The sequence below is a fragment of the Anguilla rostrata genome, unplaced genomic scaffold, assembly GCF_018555375.3.
Source record: "Anguilla rostrata isolate EN2019 unplaced genomic scaffold, ASM1855537v3 scaf0954, whole genome shotgun sequence".
Classification (NCBI taxonomy): domain Eukaryota; kingdom Metazoa; phylum Chordata; class Actinopteri; order Anguilliformes; family Anguillidae; genus Anguilla; species Anguilla rostrata.
In genome coordinates, this window is record NW_026986317.1 from 1 (window position 1) to 27959 (window position 27959).

Genomic DNA, 27959 nt, shown 5'->3' on the forward strand with positions numbered 1-27959 from the left:
TGTATAAAATGCAAGGGAAAAAGAACCATGTCAGACAGATTAATTATCTTTGAATCAATAGGTGATCCTGCGCAATATTTCATAAAATATAAATATTTTAAGCATAACTTCAAAAGTAAATTATATATGTGAAATCATTCACAGAATATTTGTATTCTCTATAGTGTGAGCATAAGTTGAATATCATTGAAATTAACACTAATTATACAAAGCCTCTAGAACTGCTGAGTTCATTAGAATCCCAATAACATGTCTGAAATTTACAGAGAGTGGTGCAATAAACAATGAAATCCAGTGAGTAGCAGTTCTGTGGGTGAAAATACCTCATTAATGAGAGCGTCGGAGTAAATGGGCAGACTCATTCAAGCTAGCAGAAAGGCCTCAAATGGTTAAATAACAGCTATTTACAACAGTGCTGTGCAGAAGGACATCTCTGAATACACAACCCAAAACTAAACAATTTAAGAATGGATAAATGTCTGGTTTGACGAATCTCAATTTTTGCTACGACTGTCATGGTTCTGTGTTTTCCTGTCTGTGTTTCCCTTGTTGGGCTGCCAGGTGGCGGCACTTCTGTTTTGTGTCCTGCTCCCCTCTGTTAATTGTATTATTGTTGTCTCGTTATTCTATCATTGTTCCCACCTGTCTTGTTATCCCCTCCTTTTCTGGTTTGATTGTTTTTTGAGTTCACCTGTGTCTTGTTACCCCCTGTCTATTTAAGTTCTTTGTTCCCTTGACTCGGGTGCTGGTTCCTTGTGTTTGTTTCCGACTTGTGCTTGTTTTTGACCATATGTACCTGCCTGTGTTTTTGACCTGCTTGTGCTTCTGCCACTTGTTTTCTGTGTTTGTGAAGTTCTGTTTTTTGTATTCTATTAGTTTTTGTTATATGCCCCTCATGGCTTTTTGTTCGTTCTGTTTTTTGTTAGTAAAGTCTTATTTGTATCAACATTTTTGAGTTTCGTGTTTTTTCCCACTCTGCGCCTGGGTCCTAGCCCCCGTACCGTGACAACGACACATACGTAGATGGTAGGGTCTGAATTTGGCAAAACAGGATGAATCCATACTGCATAAAAATCCCATCCTTCTTTGTGTCAGCAGTAACAGCTGTTAGTGGTAGTGTAATGGTGTGGGCAATGTTTTTGTGGCACACACGTTAGGCCCCTTAATACCAACTGAGCATCAATTGAGTGCCAGAACATAATTAAGCATTGTAGCAGACCATGTGCATCCCTTTATGACCACAGTCTACCTTTTATCAAGTTGATACTTCCAGCAGGTAATGCGCCATGTCACAAAGCACACGTCACCTTCAGCTGGTTCCACAAACAAGACGGCGACTTCATTTTACTCCAATGACCTGCACAGTCCCCAGATCTGAATCCACTAGAGCATGTGACATATCCAAATTGAAAGCGTACCTGAGACTCACCTGCAACAGTCAGATTGATGGAGTCGCTGGGCTGTGATGTCACTTTTCTCCCCTCCAGCCTCCCCTCACACCAGTACTGCCCCTGGTCAGACCCAGCAGCACCAGGGATGGTGAGTCTGTTACCAGTTACACTGTGACCAGCAGTCTGAGACACAGTTATCTGGGTCTGGTCTTTGTACCAGGAATATATCCAGTTGCTGTAGGAGTCCACCTCACACCTCAGGGTGACGGTCTCTCCATTGTACAGTGGGCATTTTGGCTGTACCGTCAGAGTGGCTTTAGGCAGTGCTGTAGAAACAAACAGGCTGGGTCACAGTTCTGTTGTCATGCCAGAATTTTTATGACTATGGAGAAATCAAATCACCCTAAATGAGGGACAAAATCCATGTTACGTTCAGAGTAAGGACCCACGCGCAGACCAGGGAAATCCAAGAAAACGTTGTCTTTATTCCGTGCGAAGTTCGAAGCCAGGTGATCAGAGAGAGTGCGGTACAGAATCGAGTTTCCAGAAGAAAAGTAAAAAGACAGGCAAAAAGTCAAAAACCAGGAGATCAGAAATAGCGAAGGTACAAAGGGGCAGGCAAAAGAGAAGTCAGGCAAAGGGGTGTCGCAGGAATCTCAAAATACAAAGGCTTACAAATAATCGGCACAATGAATTTGATCAACGTTCTGACAGGGACATGGTGGAAAAGACTGACATTTATACACTGGGGAAGGTAACAATCAAGGAGGGGTTACGTGAGTGAGGGCGGAGTAACAAACAACATCCAGGTGAAGAACATTAGGATAACTAATTAAATGACAGGGGACTGACAAAACGCGGACTGGAATCACATAGACAACAATGATAACAGACGGCCTGGGTTTAGCAGGTAAAACACGTGCAGAGAGAGAGAGGTGCAGTTAGAGCAAGAGACAGGTGCAGGCAATTGCAGAACTCAGCGTTAGAGCAGGCTAGAAAGAAAAGGGGCGGAGCTACAGCGCAGCATGGAAAAGGGGAGACTGGTTAATGTATTAGTATAGTGATCTAAACTATCAAAAACCCAAAACTAGTGTGGTTAGTCCATTAGTAATATTCACATGTTAGTATATTAGCGAGGTTAGTACTTTACAATCTATAAGTTAGTAGGGATTAGTAGAAATTAGTAAAACTAGAAATCAGCAGGAAGAAAGTAAAGCGAGACTGGAAAGAAGGGGGGAAACCACGAAAACCCGGAACCACCCGAATAGTGAAATCACGCAAGTACAGGGGAGTGAAGCAGCTCAGGGAACACAGACACAGAGACAGTACTGGGGAGACAAGTGACCGGAACTACAGACTACAACAGTACCCCCCCCCCTAGGAAACGCCTCTTGGCGTTTTCACCGGTGGCACAGGGTGTTTAACATGAAAGTCCTTAACCATCTGCTTATCCAAAATGAAGCGAGAGGGGATCCAGCTTCTTTCCTCGGGGCCGTAGCCTTCCCAGTCCACCAGGTACTGAAGGCCGCGACCCCGACGACGAACATCCAGCAGTTTGTTCACGGTGTAGGCATCACCACCATCAATGAGTCGGGGGGGAGGGGGGGCTCAGGGGCAGGGCAGAGGGGATGGGTAACAACGGGTTTTAAGCGGGAAACATGAAAAGTGGGGTGAATTCTGCGCATGGTGGAGGGTAACTTTAATATAACAGCAGTGGGGCTGAGGATTTTAACAATAGGAAAGGGGCCAATAAAACGAGGAGCTAATTTCTGGGACTCAACACGTAGGGAATGTCTCTGGTGGTGAGCCAAACACGCTGTCCAACTCTGTAGGAGGGGGCTTTAGAGCGGCGGCGATCGGCCGTCACCTTCATCCTGGCGCTGGCGCGAAGCAAGTTGAAGCGAGCGGTCTTCCATGTCCTTCTGCAGCGCCGGATGAAGGCTTCAGCTGAGGGGACCCCCACCTCCTCCTCCTGACTAGGGAACAGAGGCGGCTGGTACCCTAGGCAGCACTCGAATGGAAAAAGTTTGGAAGAGGAGGTGTGAGAGTTTATGGCATACTCTGCCCAGGGTAGCTGATAAAACCATGAGGAGGGATTCTTGGAGCAGAGGCATCTAAGGACGGTTTCAATAACTTGATTGGCCCGCTCGGTCTGGCCATTGGTCTGGGGGTGAAATCCTGAGGATAGACTAATGGATGAACCCAACAGTGAGCAGAAAGCTTTCCAGAAATGTGCAGTGAACTGGGGGCCTCTATCGGAAACTATGTTAGTGGGGATGCCGTGTAGTCTAATAACGTGATGAATGAGTAAGTTGGCGGTTTCTTTAGCAGAGGGAAGCTTGGTGAGGGGGACGAAGTGAACAGCTTTAGAGAACCTATCAACTATGGTGAGGATAGTGGTGAAAGTGTTGGATGGGGGTAGGCCTGTGATGAAATCTAACGCTATGTGAGACCAGGGGCGGTGTGGGATGGGGAGGGGTTGTAACAGACCTGAGGGTGGGTGGTGAGAGGGTTTGTTCTGGGCACAGACCAAGCAGGCAGCCACAAAGTCCAAGATCTCTTGTTTCATGGAGGGCCACCAAAAGCGTCTCTGAATAAAGGTTCTGGTTCTGGTGGCCCCCGGGTGGCATGAAAGTTGCGAAGCGTGGCCCAAAGGAGAACTTGAGAGCGGACTTGGGCAGGAACGTAGAGACGATCCGCTGGGCAATTACTTGGACCAGCCTCATCCTCCTGGGCCTTACGAACCCTCTCCTCGATGTCCAAGTGGATGGCATTGATGAAACAGCTCCGCGGGAGGATGGTGTCAGGTGAGGGATCCTTGGTGGGTGGTTCAAACCGGCGGGAGAGGGCGTCAGGTTTGGTATTCTTCGACCCAGGGCGGTAAGCAAGGGTAAAGTCAAATCTGGAGAAGAAGAGTGCCCATCGGGCCTGGCGAGAGTTGAGGCGTTTGGCTGTGTGAAGGTACTCCAGGTTCTTGTGATCAGTCCACACCAGAAAAGGTGTTTGAGAGCCCTCCAGCCAGTGGCGCCACTCTCCCAAAGCCATCCTCACCGCCAACAGCTCACGGTTCCCAATGTCGTAGTTCTGTTCCGTGGGTGTCAGGCGGTGAGAAAAGTAGGCACAGGGATGGATCTTATTGTCTCTGGGTGAACGCTGAGAGAGAACGGCTCCCACCCCAATGTTGGAGGCATCAACCTCTACGATGAACTGGGCAGCAGAGTCAGGATGAACAAGGATGGGTGCAGAGGTGAAGTGGTTCTTGAGGGCTCGGAAGGCTGTTTCAGCCTGGGCGTTCCACTGGAATCGGGTCTTAATGGATGTGAGGGCGGTGAGTGGGGCTGCCAGAGAACTGTAATTACGGATGAAACGACGGTAGAAATTGGCGAAGCCCAGGAAACGTTGCAGTTCCCGACGACAGTCTGGCTGAGGCCATTCCACAACCGCCCGGATCTTCTGGGGGTCCATCTGAATGCTGCCGGCGGAGATGATGTACCCCAGGAAAGAGGTGGTGTTACAGCTAAACTCACATTTCTCCGCCTTGACGAATAAGCGGTTCTCCAAAAGTCTCTGGAGCACCTTGCGGACCTGGATGATATGTTCCTCCTTAGTTTTGGAAAAGATCAGGATATCATCCAGGTATACGAAAACAAACTTATTTATCCAATCCCTCAGAACATCATTGACCAGTGTCTGGAAAACAGCTGGTGCGTTTGTGAGCCCGAAGGGCATCACCAGATACTCCCAGTGTCCGGTAGGGGTGTTGAAGGCTGTCTTCCATTCGTCGCCCTCTCGAATGCGCACCAGGTGATAGGCGTTGCGCAGGTCCAGCTTGGTGAATATCGTGGCTCCTTGCAGGAGTTCGAAGGCGGAAGCCATGAGGGGAAGTGGGTAACGGTTCTTGACCGTAATGTCATTGAGGGCACGGTAGTCGACGCACGGCCGGAGTGAGCCATCCTTCTTCCCCACGAAGAAGAATCCGGCCCCCGCTGGTGAGGATGAAGGACGGATGATGCCGGCAGTCACGGACTCCTGGAGGTATTTGTTTATAGCTTCCGTCTCCGGCCGAGACAGGGAGAACAATCGACCTCTGGTGGGAGTGGTGCCGGGCTTCAGGTCAATGGCGCAGTCGTAGGGGCGGTGAGGAGGCAGAGAGGTGGCTCGGGATTTGCTGAAGACCTCTTTAAGGTCCAGGTACTCGGGAGGAACCGCCGACAGATCCGTCGGCTTCTCGGGATGAGGTGACTCGGGAACAGAAGAATGGGCCTCTCGCAGACAAGATGCTAAACAGAATGGGCTCCAGCCCAAAATCTTGTGCGAGTTCCATTCCAAGGTGGGGTTGTGCTTCTCAAGCCAGGGGTGCCCGAGAATGATGGGTGAGTGGGGAGATTCAATGATGTGGAGCCGAAGCTCTTCTTGATGGTTACCGGAGAGCCGAACCTTGAGTGGAACGCTGGTGTGGGTGATGTTCGCCAACTTCTGACCATTGAGCGAGTTGGCCACTAGGGGGCATGATACCTTCTCCAAGGGGATTCCCCATCTCTCGGCGGCCCCAGCGTCCAGGAAGTTCTCCTCGGCCCCGGAGTCGATGAGAGCGGTGGTCCCTTTGGTTCGTCCCCCCCACTCAATGGTGACAGGCAGGCAAGTCCGGTGCTTTGAGGAGGATTCAGTCGGAATCATGCCCACTAGTGCTCCTCGATACACTAGCGGGCGTTGTCTTTTAACGGGCAGGCTGCGACATAGTGACCTGGTTTCCCACAGTAGAGGCAGGACCTGGTGTGCATCCTTCTATCCCTCTCCTCCTGGGTCAGGCGAGCACGGTTGACTTGCATGGGTTCCGGGTCCGGCATCATGACTGGAGGAGGTTTGGGGTTGGTAGGGGATGCAGCAGTGGTCCTGGACCTCTCAGTGACTGCTCGGTTGTAGACACCTTGACTGCGAGCCCGTTGGCGCTCCTGGATGCGTGAATCCACGCGGATAGCCAGGGCAATGAGATCGTTGAAGTCCTCGGGTAGGTCCCGGGTCAGCAGCTCGTCCTTCACGCGCTCAGACAGGCCATTGAGGAAGGTGTCGTATTGAGCCTTCTTCTCCCAGCCACTGGCGGTAGCCAGAGTACGAAAATCGATGGCGAAGTCCGACACCGTCATACCACCTTGGCGCATGTGCAGGAGTTCTTGCGCCGCATCGTGGCCGTGCTTGGAGCGGTCAAAGACCCGTTTCATCTCTTCTGCGAGCAGCGTGGAGGTCTGCACGCAGGGAAGCCCCTCCTCCCAGGCGGCCGTTCCCCACTTCCTAGCTCGCCCGGTGAGCTGCGTGATTATGTAGGCAACTCGGGCCTGCTCAGTGGGGAAGGTAGCTGGCTGTAGCTGGAAGATCAGCCGGCACTGGATAAGGAATGGGCGGCAGCCACCAGGTTCTCCGTCGTACTTCTCCGGAGGAGGAAGGTGGGGTTCACGAGCACGTGCAGGTGGGATGTCAGGCGTAGCGGGAGCCGCAGGTTGCTGGGGAGCGAAGCCAGGCGAGGAGGCCCGGAGTGCAGATGTCAGCTCTGCCACGCAGGAGGTTAGAGTCTGCAGCTGGTGAGAGACCGACTCCAAGTGGGACTGGTGGCGTCCCAACATGGCTCCCTGCTGCCCAAGTACAAATTGTACCTGGGCAGGGTCCGCTGGGTCCATCCTGGTCAGAACGTACTGTTACGTTCAGAGTAAGGACCCACGCGCAGACCAGGGAAATCCAAGAAAACGTTGTCTTTATTCCGTGCGAAGTTCGAAGCCAGGTGATCAGAGAGAGTGCGGTACAGAATCGAGTTTCCAGAAGAAAAGTAAAAAGACAGGCAAAAAGTCAAAAACCAGGAGATCAGAAATAGCGAAGGTACAAAGGGGCAGGCAAAAGAGAAGTCAGGCAAAGGGGTGTCGCAGGAATCTCAAAATACAAAGGCTTACAAATAATCGGCACAATGAATTTGATCAACGTTCTGACAGGGACATGGTGGAAAAGACTGACATTTATACACTGGGGAAGGTAACAATCAAGGAGGGGTTACGTGAGTGAGGGCGGAGTAACAAACAACATCCAGGTGAAGAACATTAGGATAACTAATTAAATGACAGGGGACTGACAAAACGCGGACTGGAATCACATAGACAACAATGATAACAGACGGCCTGGGTTTAGCAGGTAAAACACGTGCAGAGAGAGAGAGGTGCAGTTAGAGCAAGAGACAGGTGCAGGCAATTGCAGAACTCAGCGTTAGAGCAGGCTAGAAAGAAGGGGCGGAGCTACAGCGCAGCATGGAAAAGGGGAGACTGGTTAATGTATTAGTATAGTGATCTAAACTATCAAAAACCCAAAACTAGTGTGTGTTAGTCCATTAGTAATATTCACATGTTAGTATATTAGCGAGGTTAGTACTTTACAATCTATAAGTTAGTAGGGATTAGTAGAAATTAGTAAAACTAGAAATCAGCAGGAAGAAAGTAAAGCGAGACTGGAAAGAAGGGGGGAAACCACGAAAACCCGGAACCACCCGAATAGTGAAATCACGCAAGTACAGGGGAGTGAAGCAGCTCAGGGAACACAGACACAGAGACAGTACTGGGGAGACAAGTGACCGGAACTACAGACTACAACAATCCAGGGCAGCTGCATTCCTATTTTCAATGATATTAAGAGAAGATATTAAAAAATCAGAAATGAAAAAGCTCTGATCCTGATCGAATTGGTACAAGAATTAAACTAACGAACAGGATCCCAGAGTCATCACAGCAGTTGGACCCAGTGCATTATGGGAATGTGTTTGCACAAAAATGCCTGTCAGCACTCACCTGATACCTGTATGTGGGTGGGGTGACTATACTCTGTGTAGCAGACTGGGTCTCCCCCTGTGTGTGTAAGTGCAGCGACACTGAGGATGTACAAGCCTTTAGATGTTCTGGAAATATGGGCAATGTCATGTGATCCAGTTCCTTTTTACCAGTAATATTCCCAGACAGTTGAAGTCACTGTAACCTTACAAGAGAGACTGACATGTTCTCTTGCATATAACTGTCTGTGTGGAGAGACAGTCAGGACAGGCGGGGGTTTCTCTATAACAGAGAACAGACTGAATCTCTCCCCCAGGTTCCTAATAATGGCATAATCAAACACACAGTGCAAACTGGCTTTAATCTGTGATACAGCAGAACATGGTTCGCTTATCCATGTACTGGGAAAGCATGTGACTATCTCAGAATGGGTGTGGGCGAGGCTGTGAAGACTGACAGACTGTGTCACAGCTCTAACCGCTCATTACATTCCACTACATTACAGGCATTCTCAGATGGTTCTACCCAGAGCGATTTACACAACTTCTACATACAACTTTGCTAGTGGAGTGTAGGCATGACTACAGAGGGACAGGCATGCTCTGATTGAGGTTGAGACAAAGAGTTAAAGCAGTTGGTTCTCTCATTGTCATAACAGATAGAAAAGGCTACATTCCATGGATTAAAACATACAGAAGCCAAATATTAACAATGCAAACAGTGTGACAGGCAGAAACTCAACTCAGTTGGTGGTATACCCAGCCCATTTAAGTGAAAATAAGTTAATTATTTAAAACTATAATTTTATATTTGCCTGTAATAAATGAACTGGTAAGGGAAGCACAATGTGCACTGGGGAAGATTGAATAAATGTGTTAAATATGGTCTCTCTGTGGGACGAGTGAGACCGCCAGTGTTCAGCTGCTGACCAGTTTTGACTCACCTGACACGTTCAGTCTGACAGGATCACTTGTGGATTCAGCAGCACACGTGTATACACCACTGTGGGCTTCAGTGACAGATGCGATGGTGTAGATGTTTTCTTGGGATGTGTGCATTGTCTGCAACATATTTGGTTCAATTCTGTACCAAAAGAATCTATGATGTTTGAATGTCTGTCCCGAACACGTGAGAGTGACGGTCTCTCCAGTGAAGAACAGGGGCCGGTTAGGCTGCAGAGTCAGTACAGCCTTTGGGCTCCCTGTACAAACAGTGCATGCACTACGTCAGTACATGGGTTTAAATACTCATGACATGTTTATAGTGATTAATGCTGTGGCTTTATTATTTTAGAACAGTAATGAACTGATTAGGTTTGTGATCTCTCTATCACCGCCTACTGTAGGACATGCCTCGAGTCTCACAGAATAATATTTCTACGTTACCGTCCACATATGCAGTCAAATTAATCACATCATAATGCTGTTATACAGTCTTATTGTGAAGCATGACATTCTGTTATCAATCATAAGTTTCACTAAACTGTCTGAATAAGGTTTATCTCTGATAAATTATCAGGTAACAGAAGGTGGGGTTTGATTTAAAATCTAGTAACACTCACCCAGTCTTGTCATTAGACTCAGCACTGTTAAAAAAAATAAATACAGGAATCATTGACATCATCATCGAAATGGCCAAAGAAATGCAATAAGTGCAAGAAAAATACAAAACCATAAATATGTTCCAAATAAAGCCTAAATACATCCCCATCATTGCGGTTTGATTTCAAGATGTCATCCATGCAGTACTGTGGAAGTTGGGTAAACTCAGGTCCACCAGTCAGTGTTTGAGTTTGGTAATGATCAGTTTGAATGGAGCGTGTATCTGTTTGTGTGAAAATATTTGAAGCCTTTACATGTTCTGTGCAAAAATACACTGAAAGTTCTGGTTAAAAAGCCAGTTACATATCACCACTGACATGTTATTAAGTACAATTGTTTTACCATTTATCATGTAATTTTTTTTATTTTATTATTATTTTATTTGTAGCACAATATGCTACATTGGTACCTTTTGCGATTATTTATATTTTTTCATTTTACTGCTAGAGTGTATTGATGCACACCAACCTTTATATTATAATTGCAAATAGCTGCTTGTACATATTTTTTGTAAATTTTCCCACTTTCCCACCTGCCAAGGTACTACTGATGAAATTTAGTTATCAAGCTAATTCTTTGGCAGTTACTAACTGTCCAATGTCTCTTTCAAATAACAAATAAATAAGATTGTATTTCTTCTTGCACAAAAAAATGTCATAATTTTCTTCTTTTCCCATAACGCAAGTTATTCCAATTCCAAATGCTGTAGAGCATTTTAGTATTAGTGAGGTCAAATCATACTTATTTATTTAAGCATAATTTAACAAATGTGTTGTTCTTGTTTTTTTTTTTCAATCAAATGCAAATATCACCACAAACATACTTGTCTGTTAAAAACCTTTACATTAAAAAACTGATTCGGTAGTACTCACAGATCAATGTGACCCCTCTGTTTGCTGGCATGATTCAAGAGGAAGTTTAGTGCTGCAACTTCAGTGATCAAAAGAGCGAGAAAAAAGAAACCCCTGGGCTATTATACATACTGTACAGCACCTCTAATGCATTCTTTTCTTATCTGCCTGTGTGAACAGCAAGTTGCGAAAAAATTTTCACAGAAGCTCTCACACTTCTACTTCATCACTGCTTTACCTTCCGCTTTCCTGTAACTAAAATCAACTAAATTTAAATATATATGTGCAGAAGATCACTCTTACATTAGCTGTCTACTGACAAAAAGGCACCAACAACAGAAGCCAGAAAACCCACAGACACTCACAGTGCCAAACAGAATAAACTATCCAAACTTGTATGTGAGTTGTGTAGGCTACATACAACTCTATGTACCTGTATGAGTTGTACTGCAGTTGATGACAGATTAATCCTGTGAAGAGCTGTGAAGGAGAACCCTAAAACTACGGTCAGTGATGTCACCAGCAGTCTCCAGAGGGCAGGGGTAAAGATATAGCAAGCCGCCAAATGCAGAAGACTCTGACAGTAGAATTATAGAGGCTAAACAGCAAAATGCAAAACCTCACATCAACGTCAAGAATCAAAAGGCCAGAATAGAATTTGCCAAAAAAAAACAAAGACAAGCCTGAAGAGTTTAAGCAGTTTTGTGAACAGATGAGACAAAAAAATTAAAAAATAAAAACGAATGCAATGGAAAGCTGAAAGTGTGGAGGAAAGAACTTCTGCTTTTTCATTTAAATTTTTTTTTTTTTTTTTTACTTTTACCCAGCTGAAAATAGGGGGACTCAACACAAAAACAGCAGTTTCTGAGAAATGGTAACACACATACCATTACATTACAGGCATTTAGCAGACGCTCTTATCCAGAGCGACTTACACAACTTTTTACATTGACTTTAGCTCCAGTCAGCTAGCAGTGACATAACTAACAGGCAATATTCATCCCCATGATTGCACATTGGCTGTGAACAGCACTTACTGATTATCACCTTGGTGTTTCCCTGTATTTCACTTCTTCAATTTGCAACAACAAAAAAAAATTTACCAAATATTAACCAAATAAAGCATAAACCAAAAAACAATTACCGTGTGTCTCCCAACAACTGACCCCCTGCAAAAACTATGCCTCAGAATTTAAGTCTAGGGTATTTGTTTTAGACAAAACAATGTCAAATCCAAAACTACAAAAACTAGGTCCAAAAATAGGCCCCCATTTGTTATGACCGCACATTAAAGTCATAACAAAAAAGGGGAGACCACACGGTAAAGAACTTGGTTAAACAATAATTTTAATTTAAATAATCAAAAAAATTCAAAGAGAGAAACTAAACAGGCCCAACAGCTGCCATCCAGGCAGGAGTGGAGAGAGCCTGAACCAGCTGTGAAGCCATGCTTTATGGCCGCCTCTCCAGGTGAAGCCAATCTGCTAATGAGAGGGGAGGAGAGTTAGGCAAGGGCAAGCACAATTAAAAATGGGAGGGGCAAGGCTAGGAGAGAGAGAGCAAGAAAGCCACTCCCAAACGAGCAAGGAGAGAGAGACACACACCCACATAGGCCAGGCTATGGCCCAGAGGCCATCACAGTATCCATTTATACAGCTGGATATATACTGAAGCAATTTCGGTTAAGTACCTTGCTCAAGGGTACAACAGCAGTGTCCTACCCGGGAATCGAACCTGCAACCCTTTTGGTTACAAGCCCAGTTCCTTACCCACTGTGCTACACTCCGTCAGGAGGCAATGATATTAAAAGCTGACTGTACTTTTGTCTCATATTCATATCCAATTACCGTAAGCACAGAGAAAAAATAACCAATTTCCCTCTACCATTATAACACTTTTGGGGGGTTCTGTTCGTGAGAGCAAAAATAAGGAAGTAGGTCCTGCACAGCAAACCAGCTTTATGTTTTCTTCTCTATTTTTATAAACTAAAGAAAAATGCGCAACTTCACTTGTTATTGCAGGGAATCAGAGTGACTTTAGGGCATCACCTTGCTTAAATGCGCTGGTTGTCTGTGAAATGAAACACTGCATGGTCTAAAAAACCCAACTGTGCCAGAGCTGACTGTGAATGTTGGACCCGCAGGACAGCTCACAATTGGCTAGAGTGAAGCCCTGGGAGTATGTGATTGGCTACTGTGCTGTCCAGAGGCTGTAGTGTGGTCCACAGAAAGGTGGCTTCAGTTTGTGAGGAGTAGCGTCCAAACACAACGTGACAGCTCCTCTGATTGGTCAGACTGAATAGTCAAGCAGCATGCTGGTTGCCTTCATTTGAAAAGATGGGGATGCTTGTCTGTGCACTAAAAAACGTACACAAGATTGAGGTGCTAGTCTGTGTGCTTACAAACTTACACAGGATGGGGTGCATTAAAGTTCCAGTGCATGTCCCTCTGACATTTACTTGAAAACAGAAGCTATTGTAAAATCCTTTGGCCAGCAGGTGGGGCACTGGAGCAATAAAATAATCCATTGAGTTAAAAAAATAAATAAATACTGTACTAATTTGGCTCCTGACTAATCTTTGGGGTACACTCTACTATCCAAAATGTTCTACTATCCAGAACCACGGATTCCCTGATGGTAATGGAGAGTAGAAATTCTACTATAATGACCTCTGCAAAAACAATGCCCAACAATGCCCAATCAAAGCCCAACATCTGGCCACCATGCTCCGTCAGCCCAGAGAGAAGTCTAACTGGCTCCACCCTTCTTGCATATGCAGACTTCATGGCTGCTTGGCCACAGAATCATTTGTGTTCTGTCTGTTTCTCCAGGCTTGGGAGCTGATTGGCTGCAGCAGAAGAGCTGTGTTAGGTCATAGCTAAGGACCACTATGCGGGAAACTGAAGAGCAAATACATAGAGGGGGCGGAGTTACTGCACTCTGAGCTCTGAATAAACTAAAGACTTCTCAAGAAACTGCAGCACTCCCTGTTCCAACTTCCCACAGCGCCACAGCCTGATCCGCGGTTTTGCCAACGTCGTTGTACACTCTGGCTTCCAGGCTATGGGTTCTCCCCCCATCTGCCGCCAGATAAGCCCCTTGTCCAGGTTACAAGCACGACCAATCACATCACGGACACCATACATAGGTGCTGTACCATAGGTTAAAAGTATCTCGAGACACAATACAGACCTGGCCACCAAAAATAAACCAAAATAAAATTAACTGGCACACAAGGAATCTCCACCCCGTCCCACCCCCCTGGGGAATCTCTTTATCCTCACCGATCCTACATGCTCCTTTAATTTTATACCCGTTCTGCTCAACTAATTCTCTCAATGAACACCAGATATCTCCCACCGCTCTGGGAGTCCCAGAGAAAGACTGGCATTTCCCCACATTCACTGAAATGGGATTTTAGTGGGAGGTTACTGACACCTAGTGGTGAAAATATGCAAGTCCTTCACGACACAGACACGCACCTGCCAGCATCTACCATTGCCAGACATAATGGATATGATTCTTGCTCCAACTACCCCAATCTCACTTCACACTCTGTTGCCCCAAAATCCAATTATCTATGTTCTCACCTAATCCATTTTCAAAATTAAAAAATCATCAAACAGTCAAGTGAGAACTAAATTCTCTTTTGTTGTGACAGCTTTGGGAATTAATGTATGTGGGGAAGTGAAGGTGTTGTGTAACCTCTCAGATGTAGGAGATCTGCTGGTGCTCAGATGTTTGTAGTACCTGACCCTGCAGGTGAGAGAATCTCCTGTGGCCAGTGACCATTCCACCACTGTCGGTGTTAATGTGTGACTTTTGCCTTGTGACTACACCCTCCTACAAGACAGAAACAAAAGGCAGGAGAGCAAGTGGAGGCTACTAAATAAACAAATGAACAACACTGATTAATAAACTTAACTTAGACAATAACTTCATACCAACCTCTCTTTGTTTTAATGTTTAAGTCTCTATACCTGAGTGAGATATCCTGCAGGGGGTTAAAGCTGATGCTGTACTCATCTGTGACCATGGGAGGTCAGCAGAGGCCATGTTTCACGGTCAGCCAAAACAGCAAACATAAAAAAAGGGCAAGATCATATCTGAGCCTCCCAATACACAGCAAGTAAAGTAAAAAGACTGAAACAGTGATGATAAAATGGTTCATACGAGCCTGATATCAACAGTTAAAGACGGGCTAAATAGGAATCTGTTATAGCAAATAACCATAGAGTTTGTACAGATTATGGCCTGAGGTATTAAATTAGCTGGAAAAATTAACAGCTCATGTTTATTAAAATGCGGAGCAGAAGATGGAGGTCATCCATCCAGGCCCCCAGGTAGTGTCATAACGTTTTGACCAGGAGAGGTTCAGCTCAGGAGATAAATGCAGTGTGAATATTCCCTTTCCTCTGACATTATGCTTAAATCACCCAATCCTCCTGCTGTTTCTCTCATCTGTGTCACTCCCTGGAGCTCCTGCCTATTCCCTCCATCCTTCATTAAGTTATTTTCTCTTCTTTCTCTTCTTATTTCTTCTCTTCTTCCACTTCCCTCTGTATCTTCTCTGATGTCTCTCTCTCATGCTGCAGGAGCCTCCTCTGTTCCTCTCCTCCTCCATGCTGTCAGTCGTCTGCAGGAGCTGTGTGATTTGAGTGTGGTCAGCCCTGTTCTCATTGCTTAACATGTGATGTCCGCCATGACACTGACCAGTGAGCTCCTGAAGCTCACAGCCATGCTGCACAAACGTCTCTAAACATCTCCTTTCCCATCTGTGTCCATGTGTGAGCAGTACTGTTCTCACATACCATTGTTTTACTTTTAGAATGGGCTGACAATCACCGCAATGCTCCTCCCAACCACCAGGGTGTGTGCTTCCTGACACTGCAGGGCTGCACTAATGCTCAGTTGAGAATTACACAGCATCCCAAAAGTATTCCCTTGTGACCTCATTTCCTCATTTAATAAACACTGAATTTCACTTGCTTTGTTGCCATGTACATTGAACCTCCAAAAGCATTAAATTTTGATATTTTTTTATTTTTAATAAGAAAATGTAGTAAATGTATTAACTATGCTTTAGAGTGTTTAACTCCGGTCTGTTAAACATAAATGTAAACCGTTTAAGCAGTAAAGGCCTTTGATTGTGTTGTACAGGTGTGGGGTTCATATGCCTGCCATGGTGTGGGTGTGGTCTTAACCACAGGAGGCCAGATGGCTGTGAATGCCTCCTTAAGGGTCTCTAAACAGCACAAACAATCATCTAATAATCTAGGAAAAAGATCTGACAGGTGAGGCAAGTATCTATTACCAGAACACACGCACGCACGCACACACACACACACTCACAGATCTTCCTGCCGACCTCCATTTCAGCCTCTCAACTCAGGCTCCTCGATTTGACGCTGCAGCTCAGACACCAGTTTTAGTGAGTCCCTGTACTTGACCTCATAGTCACATATCTGCAATTGAATAGAACATGGAGATTAAAGGTGTTCCTAAGACCCACACATATGTATGCAATCCTATAACAGGAGGCAGACCTGACTGTAGAGAGGGTAGAGTGGAGCATTGGTACTCGCTGGATGTGCTCACCTGGGTCTGTTGCAGCCGCTCAGTCTTGAACAGCTTAAGGAGCAGAGCCTGGATCTCCTTCTTCACACGCCGCTCATGCTCGCTCCTCTCCTCCATCACTCTTTCCAGCTTTGCTCTCCAGTCCTGCTCAAGCTGCCCCAGCTTCCTGCAGCACGAAGCACACAGTCTTCAGTCTTACACTGTGCTGGAGCCAGCAGTAACTTGTGTGCTTTTTATAAACCGGTTCACAGCACATGGAGGTGTGCACCATGTGACACTCATCTATCCTGTACAGGATTTCAGCACGCTAAAAAATAATCAAAAGCTTCATCATTCAAGTACAATTTAAGTTTTCTGTTAAGTGCCTGTCCATTGTTAACTCAGATTCAGTTACTTCTAAAATTAGCATCAATAGAATTCCCTTTTCTCTCCAATGACTGGTACTTGGAATAAGACACAAGCCCCGAAATGGGTGGAGTTATTATGAGTTATTAACAGTTGATACAATTGATCCAGTCAAAGTGGTCTGCTATGGAGACCAAACTTGATAGATTGGTTCATATCAATGTCAATGACTAACAGCACACGGTAGACCCACCTATAATGGAGTTCATGAAGCGTCACTCTCCCATTGCCATGGTTACCTTATTTAGATGTCATATTTGGTTTCCCTTAACAGTCTTGCTTGGTACTCACTGCTGTAGAGCCATCGCTATCTCTTGAAATGTCTTCTTAAATTCCTCCTGCTCCAGATTGGCACTTTTTATTCTGTTCTCTCTCTCCTCCAGCATCAAGTCAAGTGCATCTCTCTCTTCACACATTTTCATGCATCTCCTTTGCAGCTCTCTGACACTTGCCTTTATGAAATATAAAATGGTGTAAATACACATTTCTAATATAAGCTGTTGTACAAATAGCAGTGCACTACTTCAGCCATAGATTCCATTAAAGCTTCACATTCTGAAAGTAACTGAAATTAATCACACTCATCTACAGTATGACAGTATCGAACAGTATTCATACAATTCTGCAGTGGGAGGATGGGAGGGGCTTCTGCTGTCCTGACTGCAGTGGGAAGATGGGTACGGTTTCTGCAGTCCTGACAGCAGTCAGAAGCTCATTCCACCTTGGTAAAGAGAGAGAAGAGGAGATGAAACAGAAAGAGAGATGGGGGAGGGGTACTGAGTTGGGAATGGGGGAGGGTTGTCTGGGAAGAGGATTGACTAATGTGTTTGAAGACTCCATCTTGAGGGATTTGTAAATATCAGCAACCTTCCTGTAAAAGGAGCGTCAAAGTTGGGATACATATGCCCCCCCCCACCCAGCGAGGAAGATAATGAGGGAGGCAAAGAAGAGCCCAAGGATCACAGTTTGAATTTAGTTGCTTTTTGAGATCACCAAGTCTCATATTCAACCATACAATGACACCATCATACCAACAGGCTCTTTGGAAATGCTGCACAAACAAAGGCCTTAGTGAGAGCAATTGTGTAAATCAATTGTCTGGTTCGACCAAAATTGAGCCTTTTGGTCATGAACAGAAACTTGGCAAAGTAAGAGTCAACTGCCTCTGAAATCATACTGCAACCACACTATTTCTGGAACTTAAACCCTAAAGTTTATTATGTAACTCTGTTTGAATGCTAAATGATGAATGGAAAATTATTTACAGAAATATTATTCACAAATTGATCATGTTGCCTGAGGTGTAATTTGCAATAGAAATTTCCATCACTCTAGCATGCCCAGCTGAACTACGATGACCTGAAGAAAGCTGTGAAAGTTGCACATTTAACTGTGACACTGAGAAGCTCTCAGAGTGGCTGCCATCCCCTCTGAAATCACAGAGTATCCTAACCCAGACACAGCTGCAGGAAGCTGCAACGGTTACCATGTGCGTCTGCATTTTAGTGCCATGCTCCTCTCTCCTCTGCTCGAGATACAAACGGAGCTGCAGGTTGGAGACGCTCGCGTGGTACTCTGATCACATGCTCATGAAGGGAAACTAATGAGCCGCAGAGTCTGCTATATTTGTAAATCAATTTTTTTTCTAGAGGAGGTAATCAGAGAAGTACGACATGCCTGTGTATTTTATAACCGTTCTGCAGCTTTCCCCCCTGTGTGTGGCAGGAAAATAACAGTGTGTGCACAGCACTTTCTTCCTCTGGAGAAATGTGGAAGTCCGTATGTTTGTGTTTATAGTCAGGTATACAGCTAGGTGTCCATTCCGTGTCAGGGAGCTTATAAAAAATAAAGGTTATCTTAATCAGTTATTATTTAAGTGTGTTATATCAACATTTATTGTGTTGTATACATTTTATTGATTCCTATTAGAAATATTTCATAACATGCATTAATGACTGCAGCACTGTTTCAATCCAGAGGTCTCCTGTACACGAGCATTATACATCAGCCATGAGCCAGGAGTCACCACTGTCCATTGAGCACCATGCATCAACAGAACCTTAGGGCACTTTAAAACTATATGATCCTTATGTAGGCATTTGAACGGATACTGCTTTAAAGCAACATCGGTTCAGAAAGGACTGCAAATGTGATGAACTTCCAAAGACACTGCTATTATGTTAGCATGAGCGATAGCACAGTATAATGAGTCGAACAGGTCTTGTAACTCAAAGGTCACAGGTTTGATTCCCGTGTAGGACACAGCCGTTGTACCCTTGAGCAAGGTACCTAGCCTGCATTGTTTCAGTATAGGTCCAGCTGTATAAATGGATCCATTGTAGTTGCAAAGTAAAAGTTGTGTAAGTAGCTCTGGATCACAGTGTCTACTAAATGCCGGTAATTTAAGTCACTTGTAGTCTACTTCCTCAAAAATGCTTTCCAAGCCAACAGCCTATCCCTTCATTGCCCTGGCCAATTGATGCTGAACAATTATTTAAGATCAAATTAAATTCAGCTATTCTCATTTTTTATTTATGATGGCCTATTTATTTTTCATATGTAATTACTCTTAGTTATCATCAAAAACTTCATCATGCAAGGACAGAAATACCGCAACTGATAACATTTTTTATGACCTGTAATGTAATGTAATGATAATGATAATACGCTATTACAAGCAATATCAAAATGAGAATGTAGTCAAAATAATATGGTGGAATCAGCATAATATAGCATCAAGAGAGACAAATGCCAGCTTTAGCCTACTTATTTATTAATATTTATTTGTCACAATTCATCACCATGAAGAATGAAGACAAGAAAGTTATGACTGGTAACATTGTTATTACAGTAGTAGTATTAACAGTAATTATATAAAAATAATATAATAAAAACAATCGAGCCCTCAGCTTCTCTGTCCACATTCAGCTCACCATTCCTGTTCGGTTTCTCCTCCTCACACTTGGATTAGATTGTGTTGTTCACCACAGTGGAAGGTGCTATAACTGACCTACTGGGGATGTTGCATTACACATGTTTATTTTTTTCATTTATTTCTTATGTTAACAAAATAAAGAAGGAACAAAAAAGAACACACTTTAAATTCCATTTAATGTAATACTAATAAAAGCAGACACATGAAATGCATGTTGAGTATGTTGCAGAGTCTCAGCTGTTTAGGCTGTATGTAAGCTTGCGGCGAGTTCACTACATAATATATAAAGTTCAACGTAGGTCCTGAAACCAACATACAGCAATGAAAGCAGACTAACTTAGACAAAGACCACAAGTGCAGCTCTTGTGAAACCTCAGATATATTATACAGATCCTGCACTCTAAAGGCACGACTGATTCATTCCCAAAACTCACTGAGTGTCCCCATAACTGCACCCCCAATCAGGATTCCCCTCCTGCAAGCTGAGAAGCATCACATTGAAAAATAATCCTGAGCTCTCAAACGTTCTTCATTCCACATGAGCACACTGATCCAGCTTCTGTGTGAAGGTTTTATAAGTCAACTTCCACATTCTCTTCAGTGTATTTGACAGCTGCTTCATTAGACGACCCTGCACATCAACAAACATGTATAAACACAACAGAGGGAGAGAACTGGGAGTGAGAATGAACAGTGTTGCAGCCTGAAACCTGAAACACAATGTTGTTTTTAGATGTGTTCCCCTGTAAAATGATATCACCTGGATTCCTGCACCATTTCACACACAGTATAATGGAGGCCAGCAGCAGAGGAGCAGCTCCCAGACCGAACACCAGTCTACCTGTGGAGAGACACAGAGAAGAGGGATATGTGGAGGATATAAACCTGTGCATATACAAGAATATATGGCGTGACAGGGTGGCAATCAGAACCCATGAAGTGGTTTATATCTCTTATACTATGGCTACAACTAAAATAGATGGAAAAAATTTAAATAGATGGCACCAGTGTTTCTCTTTTCATATGTATGCAGATTAGTCTCACTATCAGCCATCAAAAATATTAGAAAAGAGAAAAGACATTAAACAATGAAAAACAAATTTCACAACTATTGTCATGGTGCATTTAGCAACTGGTATAGTGGGAAAACAGTCAGCTGTGTCATATATTCTAATCCACATAACTACGATACGTTAATATCTCCAAGCTTAATAAATGCTGCACCCCTGACCACACAAATGTGAAATGTGTTGAAACTGAGATATTTTCTGGATAAAAAAACGCTCTCTATCCCCACATTTAAACTTAACGATAGATTTTTTTTAACAACATGGTGTTAAGTTTCCTTTCATTTCAGGATTTCTAAGTCAACAAATTGAAAGTTTTCGTGTAGTGATTTGAAACCATAATGAGGCTAAATTACCCACATTGCCATGCCTATATACAAACACAAATAAAACGATTGGTTGACATGGCTGTCAACCAATCGGAATTTAATATTTGTCCAAGCCATAGTATAAATTGTTATACTGTTTGTTGCTCCTATGTATGGTAAGTGAATGGAAAGCAATGCAAATATTTTAAGGATAAAGTTTTATATATAATTTGAAAGCCTACCTGAGACTCACCTGCAACAGTCAGAGTAATGGAGTCGCTGCGCTGTGATGTCACATTTCTCCCGTCCAGCCTCCCCTCACACCAGTACTGCCCCTGATGAGACCCAGCAGCCCCAGTGATGTTTACACTGTACTCCTTAGTGAGAGATGTGGCTATCTGGTTATGGTCTCTGTACCAGAAATGTGTCCACTTGCTGTAGGAGTCCACGTCACACCTCAGTGTGACGGTCTCTCCATTGTACAGTGGGCGCCATTTTGACTTCACGACCAGAGTGGCCTTAGGCAGGGCTGTGGAAAGGAGACAGACTGGGTCAAAGTTTCTTCTGTCAGAATTTAGAGATGACTGAGGAGGATAAAGTTGTGCATAAATTGCAAAGAAAAATAACTAGAAATCTAAATTTTCTTTGACTCTATAGGTGGTCCTGCACAATATTCTATAAATATTAAAATTTTAAGCATTTCACACAAAATAAATTATATATGTGAAATAATAAACCAAATATTTTTATTCTCTATAGTGTGAGCATAAGTTGAGTTTAATTGAAATTAGGATAATTATGCAAAGCCTCCAACAGTGCTGAATTCATAAGAACGCCAATACAATAATGGTGTGGAATGTTTTTGTGACACACATTAGTCCCCATAATAACTGACCATCATTTGAGTGCCGGAGCATACTTAAGAATTGTATCTGACCATGTGCATCCCTTTATGACTACAGTCTACCTGTATTCAAGTGGATACTTCCAGCAGGTAATGCGTCTTTTCACAAAGCACACGTCTCCCTTAGCTGGTTCCACAAACAAGATGATGACTTCATTTTATTCCAATGACTTGCACAGTCCCCAGATCTGAATCCAATAGAGCATGTGACATATCCAAATTGAAAGTGTACCTGAGACTCACCTGCAACAGTGATGGAGTCGCTGCGCGGTGATGTCACATATCTCCCCTCCAGCCTCCCCTCACACCAGTACTGCCGCTGGTCAGACCCAGCAGCACCAGGGATGGTGAGTCTGTTACCAGTTACACTGTGACCAGCAGTCTGAGACACAGTCATCTGGGTCTGGTCTTTGTACCAGGAATATATCCAGTTGCTGTAGGAGTCCACCTCACACCTCAGGGTGACGGTCTCTCCATTGTACAGTGGGCACCATTTTGGCTCTACAGTCAGAGTGGCTTTAGGCAGGGCTGTGGAAAGGAGACAGACTGGGTCACAGTTTCTTCTGTCAGAATGTAGTAGTGACTGAGGAGGAAACAGTTGTGTATAAAATGCAAGGGATAAAGAACCATGGCAGAAAGATTAATTATCTTTGAATCAATAGGTGGTCCTGCGCAATATTTCATAAAATATAAACATTTGAAACATAACTTCAAAAGAAAATTACATATGTGAAATCATTCACAGAATATTTTTATTCTCTATAGTGTGAGTATAAGCTGAATATCATTGAAATTAGGATAATTATACAAAGCCTCTAGCACTGCTGAGTTCATTAGAATCCCAATAACATTTCTGAAAATTACAGAGAGTGGTACAGTAAACAATAAAATCCAGTGAGTAGCAGTTCTGTGGGTGAAAATACCTTATTAATGGGAGTGTCGAAGTAGAATGGGCAGACTCATTAAAAGCTAGCAGAAAGGCCACAAATGGTTAAATAACAGCTATTTACAACAGTGCTGTGCAGAAGGACATCTCTGAATACACAACCCAAAACTAAACAATTAAAGAATGGATAAATGTCTGGTCTGACGAATCTCAATTTCTGCTACGACACGTACGTAGATGGTAGGGTCTGAATTTGACAAAACAGGATGAATCCATACTGCATAAAATCCCATCCTGCTTTGTGTCAGCAGTAACGGCTGGTAGTGGTAGTGTAATGGTGTGTTTTTGTGACACACATTAAGCCCCTTAATACCAACTGACCATCAGTTGAGTGCCAGAACATACTTAAGCATTGTAGCGGATCATACGCTTCCCTTTAGGACCACAGTCTACCTTTTATCAAGTTGATACTTCCAGCAGGTAATGTGCCTTGTCACAAAGCACAGGTCACCTGCAGCTGGTTCCACAAACAAGACGGCAACTTCATTTTACTCCAATGTCCTGCACAGTCCCCAGATCTGAATCCAATAGAGCATGTGACATATCCAAATTGAAAGCGTACCTGAGACTCACCTGCAACAGTCAGATTGATGGAGTCGCTGCGCTGTGATGTCACTTTTCTCCCCTCCAGCCTCCCCTCACACCAGTACTGCCCCTGGTCTGACCCAGCAGTCCAAGGGATGGTGAGTCTGTTACCAGTCACACTGTGACCAGCAGTCTGAGACAAAGCCATCTGGGCCTGGTCTTTGTACCAGGAATATATCCAGTTGCTGTCGGAGTCCACCTCACAACTCAGGGTGACGGTCTCTCCATTGTACAGTGGGCGCCATTTTGGCTCTACAGTCAGAGTGGCTTTAGGCAGTGCTGTGGAAACAGGCAGACTGGGTCACAGTTCTGGTTCACAAAAACCATCATTCCTATTTTCAATGATATTAAGAGAAGATATTCAAAAATCAGAAATGAAAAAGCTCTAATCCTGATCGTAATGGTACAAGAATTTAACTAAGGAACAGGATCCCAGAATCATCACAGCAGTTGGACCCAGTGCATTATGGGAATGTACCAATTTTGCACACTGAATAATGCCTGGCAACACTCACCTTATACCTATATGTGGGTGGAGTAACTATATTCTGTGTATCAGACTGGGTCTTTTTACCAGTAATATTCCCAGCCAGCTGAAGTCACTGTAACCTTACAAGAGAGACTGTCATGTTCTCTTGCATATAACTGCCTGTGTGGAGAGACAGTCAGGACAGCTGGGGGTATCTCTATAACAGAGAGAACAGACTGAATCTCTCCCCCAGGTTCCTAATAATGGCATAATCAAACATACAGTGCAAACTGGCTTTAACCTGTGATACAGTAGAACATGGTTCGCTTATCCATGTACTGGGAAAGCATGTGACTATCTCAGAATAGCTGTGGGCGTGGCCGTGAAGACCGACAGATTGCGTCACAGCTCTTACTCCTCATTACATTACACTACATTACAGGCATTAGCAGATGCTCCTACCCAGAGGAATTTACACAACTTTTACATACAACTTTGCTAGTGGAGTGTAGACATGACTACAGAGGGACAGGCATGCTCTGATTGGGGTTGAAACAAAGAGCTAAAGCAGTAGGTTCTCTCATTCTATCATAACAGATAGAAAAGGCTACATTCCCTGGATTTAAACATACAGAAGCTCAAATTTTAACAATACAAACAGTGTGACAGTCAAACTCAACTCAGTTGGTGGTATACCCAGCCCATTTAAGTGAAAATAAGTTAATTTTATATTTGCCTGTAATAAATGAACTGGTAAGGGAAGCACAATGTGCACTGGGGAAGATTGAATAAATGTGTTAAATATGGTCTCTCTGTGGGATGAGTGAGACCACCAGTGTTCAGCTGCTGACCAGTTTTGACTCACCTGACACGTTCAGTCTGACAGGATCACTCGTGGATTCAGCAGAACACGTGTATTCACCACTGTGGGCTTCAGTAACAGGTGCGATGGTGTAGATGTTTTCTTGGGATACGTGCTTTGTCACAAAAAAATTTGATTCAATTCTGGACCATACGAATCCATGATGTTTGAATGGCCGTCCCAAACACCTGAGAGTGACGGTCTCTCCAGTGAAGAACAGGGGCCAGTTAGGCTGCAGAGTCAGTACATCCTTTGGGCTCCCTGTACAAACAGTGCATGCACTACGTCAGTACATGTGTTTAAATACTCATGACATGTTTATAGTGTCCTGATTAATGCTGTGGCTTTATTATTTTAGAACAGTAATGAACTGATTCTGTTTGTGATCTCTGTATCACCCCCTACTGTAGGACATGCCTCGAGTCTCACAGAATAATATTTCTACATTACCGTCCACATATGCAGTCAAATTAATCACATCATAATGCTGTTAGACAGTCTTATTGTGAAGCATGACATTCTGTTATCAATCATAAGTTTCACTAAACTGTCTGAATAAGGTTATTCTCTGATAAATCATCATGTAACAGAAGGTTGGGTTTGTTTTAAAATCTAGTAACACTCACCCAGTCTTGTCATTAGACTCAGCACTGCATTAAAAAAAATAAATAAATAAATAAAAAAAGACAGGAATCATTGACATCATCGAAATGGCCAAAGAAATGCAATAAGTGCAAGAAAAATACAAAACCATAAATATGTTCCAAATAAAGCCTAAATACATCCCCATCATTGCTGTTTGATTTCAAGATGTCATCCATGCAGTACTGTGGAAGTTTGGTAAACTCAGGTCCACCAGTCAGTGTTTGAGTTCGACAATGAACAGTTTGAATGGAGCGTATATCTGTTTGTGTGAAAATATTTGAAGCCTTTACATGTTCTGTGCAAAAATACACTGAAAGTTCTGGTTAAAAAGCCAGTTACATATCACCACTGACATGTTATTAAGTACAATTGTTTTACCATTTATCATGTAATTTTTTTTATTTTTTATTTTTATTTTATTTGTAGCACAATATGCTACATTGGTACCTTTTGCGATTATTTATATTTTTTCATTTTACTGCTAGAGTGTATTGATGCACACCAACCTTTTTATTATAATTGCAAATTGCTGCTTGTACATATTTTTTGTAAATTTTCCCACTTTCCCACCTGCCAATGTACTACTGATGAAATTTAGTTATCAAGCTAATTCTTTGGCAGTTACTAACTGTCCAATGTTTCTTTCAAATAACAAATAAATAAGATTGTTTTTTTTCTTGCACAAAAAAATGTTAGTGATCATTCAAGGTATGTTATCTTCTGAATCAAAAGCATACTTCTTCACTCATAATTTTCTTCTTTTCCCATAACGCAGGTCATTCCAATTCCAAATGCTGTAGAGCATTTTAGTATTAGTGAGGTCAAATCATACTTATTTATTTAAGCATAATTTAACAAATGTGTTCTTGTTTTTTTTCCAATCAAATGCAAATATCACCACAAACATACTTGTCTGTTAAAAACCTTTACATTAAAAAACTGATTCGGTAGTACTCACAGATCAATGTGACCCCTCTGTTTGCCTGCATGATTCTAGAGGAAGGTTAGTGCTTCAACTTCAGTGATCAAAAGAGCGATAAAAAAGAAACCCCTGGGCTATTATACATACTGTACAGCACCTCTAATGCATTCTTTTCTTATCTGCCTGTGTGAACAGCAAGTTGCGAAAAAATTTTCACAGAAGCTCTCACACTTCTACTTCGTCACTGCTTTACCTTCCGCTTTCCTGTAACTAAAATCAACTAAATTTAAATATATATGTGCAGTAGATCACTCTTACATTAGCTGTCTACTGACAAAAAGGCACCAATAACAGAAGCCAGAAAACCCACAGACACTCACAGTGCCAAACAGAATAAACTATCCAAACTTGTATGTGAGTTGTGTAGGCTACATACAACTCTATGTACCTGTATGAGTTGTACTGCAGTTGATGACAGATTAATCCTGTGAAGAGCTGTGAAGGAGAACCCTACAACTACGGTCAGTGATGTCACCAGCAGTCTCCAGAGGGCAGGGGTAAAAATATAGCAAACCCCCAAATGCAGAAGACTCTGAGAGCAGAATTATAGAAGCTAAACAGCAAAATGCAAAACCTCACATCAACGTCAAGAATCAAAAGGCCAGAATAGAATTTGTCAAAAAATACAAAGACAAGCCTGAAGAGTTTAAGCAGTTTTGTGAACAGATGAGACAAAAAAATAAATAAATAAAAACCAATGCAATGGAAAGCTGAAAGTGTGGAGGAAAGAACTTCTGCTTTTTCATTAAAATTTTTTTTTTTTTTTTTTTTTACTTTTACCCAGCTGGAAATAGGGGGACTCAACACAAAAACAGCAGTTTCTGAGAAATGGTAACACACATACCATTACATTACAGGCATTTAGCAGACGCTCTTATCCAGAGCTACTTACACAACTTTTTACATTGACTTTAGCTCCAGTCAGTTAGCAGTGACATAACTAACAGGCAATATTCATCCCCATGATTGCACATTGGCTGTGAACAGCACTTACTGATTATCACCTTGGTGCTTCCCTGTATTTCACTTCTTCAATTTGCAACAACAAAAACAAATTTACCAAATATTAACCAAATAAAGCATAAACCAAAAAACAATTACCGTGTGTCTCCCAACAACTGACCCCCTGCAAAAACTATGCCTCAGAATTTAAGTCTAGGGTATTTGTTTTAGACAAAACAATGTCAAATCCAAAACTACAAAAACTAGGTCCACAATTGGACGAGCCCCCATTTGTAATGACCGCACATTAAAGTTATAACAAAAAAGGGGAGACCACATGGTAAAGAACCTGGTTAAACAATAATTTTAATTTAAATAATCAAAAAAATTCAAAGAGAGAAACTAAACAGGCCCAGCAGCTGCCATCCAGGCAGGAGTGGAGAGAACCTAAACCAGCCGTGAAGCCATGCTTTATGGCCTCCTCTCCAGGTGAAGCCAATCTGCTAATGAGAGGGGAGGAGAGTTAGGCAAGGGCAAGCACAATTAAAAATGGGAGGGGCAAGGCTAGGAGAGAGAGAGCAAGAAAGCCACTCCCAAACGAGCAAGGAGAGAGAGACACACACCCACATAGGCCAGGCTATGGCCCAGAGGCCATCACAGTATCCATTTATACAGATGGATATATACTG

General features: G+C 43.3%; 1 protein-coding gene and 1 long non-coding RNA gene across 6 annotated transcripts in view; both read right to left on the minus strand.

The window, feature by feature from the left end:
- Nucleotides 1-1012: 1012 nt before the first annotated feature.
- LOC135246858 (Fc receptor-like protein 5) overlaps nt 1013-27959 on the minus strand; it is a 64004-nt gene continuing 37057 nt past the window's right edge. The window contains exons 6-11 of one of the 5 annotated variants that reach the window (XM_064320143.1): nt 24705-24962; nt 23359-23649; nt 22083-22367; nt 9753-9776; nt 9135-9392; nt 1013-1717 (exon numbers count right to left, since the gene is read on the minus strand). In XM_064320143.1, the coding sequence (XP_064176213.1) occupies nt 1290-1717; nt 9135-9392; nt 9753-9776; nt 22083-22367; nt 23359-23649; nt 24705-24962 (1544 nt within the window). In that variant the 3' untranslated portion in view covers nt 1013-1289. Of the gene's footprint in view, nt 1718-9134; nt 9393-9752; nt 9777-19376; nt 20192-20320; nt 20402-21177; nt 21465-22082; nt 22368-23358; nt 23650-24704; nt 24963-27959 lie in introns of those variants that run through there. The other 4 variants (XM_064320144.1, XM_064320145.1, XM_064320148.1 and 1 more) reach the window with 4 other exon arrangements.
- On the minus strand, nt 11120-12062 carry LOC135246860 (uncharacterized). The gene is made up of 2 exons (XR_010327989.1): nt 11681-12062; nt 11120-11241 (listed from the first exon to the last, which is right to left on the minus strand). It is a non-coding gene; the product is annotated as an uncharacterized LOC135246860 (long non-coding RNA).